A 5,563-nucleotide genomic window follows, 5' to 3' on the forward strand; every position below is an offset into this window, starting at 1 on the left:
TAATAAAAATGACTTTAGATTGACAATAGCAAATATTCACATTAGATTGCCCACATGGGTTAATATTGGTAACTTACTTCTATAAGTTACTGACTGAATTATCTTCCATGACTTTATGTATACAATGTAGAAGAAAGACTCGTACCTGGAACATGAGCAAGTGATTGGAGTCATCATTACATGCACAAACAAATCCTAAGATTTTTGCACCGCAGAATGAGATTATTTGTTACAAGAGTTTGTATATATATATGAAGTTATTTGAAGATTCGTTTTGATAGCTATATACTCCATCCGTTTCGCCATAGTTGAGGGAAAACTTTTCGGCACGGAATTTTAAAAAGGAATATTGGTTGTGTTAAATGACTAGATAAAAAGGTAAGAGAGAGGAAAAAGTAGAGAGAATAAAATATAAAGTAAATAAAGTAGAGAGAATAAAGTAAGAGAGAGTAAAGTAAGAGAGAGAAAAAGATTACCATATATAGAAATGACTCAAATATGAAGAAACTTTTCGAAATTGAAAAATAACTCAACTATGAAGAACTGGATGGAGTAATAAATAGGATTGAAAAAGGTCCTCCCTCAATTACTTTAATGATCTGTGACCTTTTTTCTCTCCACTTGCTTCTGCAGCGCCTCTATCTCCTCATCCTTCTTGGCTAAACTCTCTGTCAGAGTTGTAACCTACTACCACCATTACATTTTGTTTCATTAATTCACAATGTAAAATTGTATTACTTGTATGTAAATAAAGTACCTGGTCCATCAATTCGTATGAATCCTTATTGTCTTTGTTGCTCTTTGCTGCACCCAACTCGACTCCCGACACCCTCTCAGCAAATTTTAAGGTACTCAATGTTTCACTAAAAGAAGTAGCATCAGGGTTCATCTGTACAAACATCAGTGTCTTTGCATGCCCACCTATATATAAACCACCAACACCAACATGTTGAATTCATCATTCATGTGTGTTATTACAAATATATATATATATATATATAGGTTTGTGTTAAAATGACAACCACCCTTAAAATGACAACGTGACAACGCTTATACAGCAATATTATAAACGCTACACAGCAATATCCAACACGTTAGACAGCAATCTATAGATTGCTGTCTAACGTGTTGGATATTGCTGTTCAAGAAAAATTGCTGTTTAAAGGCCAGCAGATTGCTGCCCGTCTTTTTTGGGGGTTTTTTTTTTTTTTTTGCCACGTGGCAGTTTATTATTCATCCACGTGTACAAATGATTGGTTAGGAATGGTGGTATGGTGTTATTTTAAGGGGTGGTGGCACCCTAACATGCCCCTATATATATATATATATATATATATATATATATATTATCGACCTTACCTACCTAATGAGCTCTGAAGGACTTGAGTGAGCTTGCTGTTGCGGTACGGAACGTGAGCAGCCTTCTGTGACAATGCAAACACCACATCGCCAAGCGCAGATAATGATTTGTTGATATGTTGCGCCTCTTTGAGCCTGTCCCCCGTCACCTCTGACCGGTCTACTCTTTCACTCCCGGCAAGATCCACCAAATGAAGACTGCCTCGTAGAGAAGAACCGCTCTTCAAATCCGTTCCTCGTGTATGAATTGACACGATACTGCGTTGCGTATATACATCTTGTTGTTGTTGCATCGAAGCATTTTTCAAATATTGAATTATTGCTGAAATTATGACAAGTACCTGTGTGATCTACTGCTTCTTTCGTTCATGGCTGTGGAGCTTTTAGCTCTATTCTGCAATCCGATATCCATTAGTCTCATCACGTCTTCGGTCGACTTGACCTGCTCTATGCTTGCATCTGGCACGGCCAGCCCGTTCGGTTGCGAGCTAGTCAAAATCCCAAGTGTGTGCAAATCAAGGATAACCAAGTAAATGGTGTGTAGAAATAGTCAATATATATGGGCGATATGATCAGTTGATAACTATCTCTTATATTGACAAACTGACAACTATGTAAACAACCTACGTTATGAAGGTCAACACGAACACAAACACATTTGTACATCAACTAAATGTAGTTGACATACATCTGTGTGTTCTGTTGACATGTAAATTGGCAGTGATTATATACAAGGATATTTCTTTTGAGCATCATTCGAGAGCAAATCACGGACTTGTTCGTTGTATATCTCCACCATCTGAACAGAAACTTCATATTGAAGGATGCTGCCCCGATCTTGTGTAATGGTGAAAAGGTTCTTCAACGCTCGATTGTTCACCCCCCATTCGTCTTCAGTTGCTCCATCCGGACCAGTCTGTAGACAAGTATTGTTCACTATGACAACAATTTGGTATATTCATACATATTTGGTATATTACCATTGTGTATGTTTTCCCTGACCCAGTCTGTCCGTACGCAAAAATGCACACATTAAATCCATCAAGAACAGATTGTATCAATGGCTGAGTATCTGCAAAAACTTGAGCTGCATGCATTTCAAAGTCGAGAAATTAATGGTTGAGACGACGAGGTAAGTAGGGATACACGTATTGGGAGATCAAAACCTTGAGTAGATGTTGGGCCATACACTTTATCAAACCTAAATGAACGGCGCCCTTCTTTACCCGGTTTGGCAGGATTGGCAACCGTTAGCTCTCCATTTTCACCAATGTATTCGATGATCGTTTGTTTCCCCTTTTGCCCTGGGAGAAACGGCCTTATCCGGCAGTAGACTCTAATGTTTCCTGTTTAAGTCAGGCATTAGCTATTTCTGCATTTACTATATTGAAATTGGAATAAGTATAACAATGTAGGTACTACCTTTTAGCTCCTGCAACTCATTGTGCAGCTTTCGGTTTTCAGCAAGGAGAGGGTGATAGTTCTTTGCTGCATCGCCAAGAATCTTGATTTTCGAAGCTGTTATAACATGTTAGTACATTCCCTATCTACTTATATTATCAAATTCGAAAACAAAGTACCTAAGTTATTGAACTCTTCTGAGTAGCTTTCCTTTATTTTCCGGAATTCTTGCTTGATCTCCTGAGATGCGAATTTTAGTTCCTGAATGGATAAGCAACTCATCTTTTTCAGAAAACACAGGAAAGTAACTTATACTGGATGATAATAATAATATAGTAAGACTTAGATCACTCATACAGGTAATACACCAAGCTGATGTTCTATAAAAATTTGGTTAAAAGTCTGTTTCTTCTTCCACCATTCCGATTTCGATTTCAATAATGCCTCGAGCTCCTTCACTTTTGTTCTCGACTCTTGTAGTGATCTTTGAGTGATTTGAGCTTCAGCTTTCACTGTCTCGAGATCCTTCACTTGAGATTTCAACTCTGTTGAGACCTTCACAGCTGCCATCAGTTTTCTCTCAAGATCTTGTTGAGTGCCTCCACCTTCGACTGTCGTTGCCTCTAGCTCCTGCACTCTGGATTTCAACTGCGTTACCAAGGTCAGAGCTTCATCTAACCTCTGCACGAGCTCTCTCTGCTTGTTATCAGCTTCAACCTTCATTGTCTCGAGCTCCTTTACTCTCTCTCTTGACTCTCTTAGCAAGTTGGACTTATTCTCAAGCTCTTGATGGCCATCACTAGCTTCAACCTTGTTTATTCCAGCTCTCGACTCTTCTTTTAGCCTATCCTTAAGCTCTTCTTCGCTGCCTCCTTTCATTTCCTCGAGTTCCTTCACTCTATCTCTTGACTCTTTAAGCAAGTTTTGTGCTTCCTTGAACCTATTCTCGAGCTCTCGCTGGCGAACGCCAATTTCAGCATTCATCGCCTCGAGCTGCTTTATCCTCTCCCTCGACTCTGCTAGTAAACTTTGTGTTTCTTTCTTTTTATCCTCAAGCTCATCCCCACCGATTTTCATGGCCTCGTTCTCTGTTGGCAATCTCAGTGCTTCTTTGGTTGGCTTATTCTCGAGCTCTTGCTGGTTGCGTTCGTCTTTAGCTTCCATTGCTTCCAGCTCCTTTATTCTAGCTCTTGACTTGGTTAGCAAGAATAGTGCCTCATTCAACCTCTCCTGAAGCTCTTGTTGAATGCCTCTAGTGTCTTCTTGCCTTCGCCTCAAATTCGCAACCCCTTGATAGATGTATTCTTTCTCGTTGACCAGTTTCGACGCCTCATGCTCTTCGGCCTTCTTTTCCTCCTCAAATTTGTTCTTGTCATTCTGTATTTATCAGTTACAATCTAACAATCAACTTGTATAAATATTTTTAGCTTTATTCATGATGCAACTGCATGGCCAATACTTGTAAAACAACGTACATCTTTAGTAACGTAAAGTTGGAACGGGAAGAGCTTCCATACCTGAGTCTCTCCTCTAGTCCCTGTTGCAAGGGCTTCGAGCACTCGAATTCTGGATTGGTAGTTCTCTTCTCGCGCCTTGAAAAGATTGTTTTGCTGTAAATAAAAAGGGACACAGTCGATTTCTAGGATATTCGGTAGCAGCATCAGCATGGCTCTGCCTAACAAATGCATTACCGTGCGCAAGTTCTCTGCTTGAGTGCATATCCTACGCTCGATCTCCTGCACAACTTTCCTCAAGAGGCAAGCGACTCGCTGAAATATACAAAAAACGAAGAATTCAGTTAGTTTTTGAGGTAGTTTGAAATGGAACTTCTTAGAGACTTCCTACATGAGGTATTGCTCCACTCTTCATCTCCACGCCCTCGTCTAATATTCCGTTGACAACGCTCAATAATGACTGAATCGGAGCATTCTGCAATGGATATATACATCTTTTAGTCCACCACAAAGGTAGAAAAGAAACGTAGTACTATATGCTAACACAAGACTTACGTCCAAGCTGTTCGATTTCATCATTTCCGACATTTTGGCAGCAGGGAGATCTGCGTAAGACCCGTGTTTGAGCTGCATAACATCATGAAAGTTGTGGCCGGCATGGCTTATGACCGAGGCTGGCCCAAAAACAGTATAAAAACTAATTGGAAACCAAGTTCAAACGTTGGACAATGTTCGTATGTACATACAACACCTGTCATTTTGGGAGTTCTGCGTACGCCATTTGGAGTTTTTGAGTCGGGGATTAACTTTCGCCTGTGTTCCCCGAAAGGGGGAGAAGACAGCATTCTGAAGCGTTCCTCTTTTGGCGTGCTATTAGAACTTCCCCCCCGCTCGCCTGTTGATTTCCACCATGAGTTGCTGGAGTCTATTCTGCTAAACCGCATCATAAAATCCATTCGCAGTGTTGACAGACAATCCAACACCTTCTTCATCGATCCCTACACGATACGAGACAATACACTGTCCAACGAAGAAAAAAAACATCGCTAAAAAGGGAAGTTCAAACACCTTCTCGAGATCAGCCACTTGAAACCTTGGCAACCCCATTTCATCCATTGCATACAAGAATCTTTCGACGTTCTCTCCTCCATGTGATTTTGTGTCACGCTACAAAGGCATGGCGGAAGAAGCGTCATGATCCATTCAACTCTTTAAACAAAACGTTCAAATCCAAATCAAGAATGATACTTTACCTCAAAGATGGAGCCAGGTTTTATCTTTTTTAGTATTCGACATAGGACAGATCCATCGATAAGGACATCTCGTAGCTCCTCATCAGAAGCATTTGC

At 40.2% G+C, this 5,563-nt stretch overlaps 1 protein-coding gene across 1 annotated transcript; it reads right to left on the bottom strand.

Annotated features, from left to right (window-relative positions):
- On the bottom strand, positions 1-5,158 carry LOC125196238 (kinesin-like protein KIN-14P). The gene is made up of 15 exons (XM_089070112.1): positions 4,966-5,158; positions 4,770-4,888; positions 4,606-4,689; positions 4,452-4,529; positions 4,278-4,370; positions 3,118-4,137; positions 2,940-3,021; positions 2,782-2,877; positions 2,526-2,705; positions 2,340-2,446; positions 2,100-2,275; positions 1,701-1,865; positions 1,364-1,617; positions 758-921; positions 1-684 (listed from the first exon to the last, which is right to left on the bottom strand). The coding sequence occupies exons 1-15, from the start codon at positions 5,156-5,158 to the stop codon at positions 592-594; spliced, it is 2,904 nt and encodes a 967-aa protein (XP_088926238.1). The 3' UTR covers positions 1-591.
- Between the last annotated feature and the right edge of the window lie 405 nt (positions 5,159-5,563).

This window comes from Salvia hispanica, chromosome 4 (assembly GCF_029641045.1).
Source record: "Salvia hispanica isolate PSC_SH4W2 chromosome 4, Shi_PSC_v1, whole genome shotgun sequence".
NCBI lineage: Eukaryota > Viridiplantae > Streptophyta > Magnoliopsida > Lamiales > Lamiaceae > Salvia > Salvia hispanica.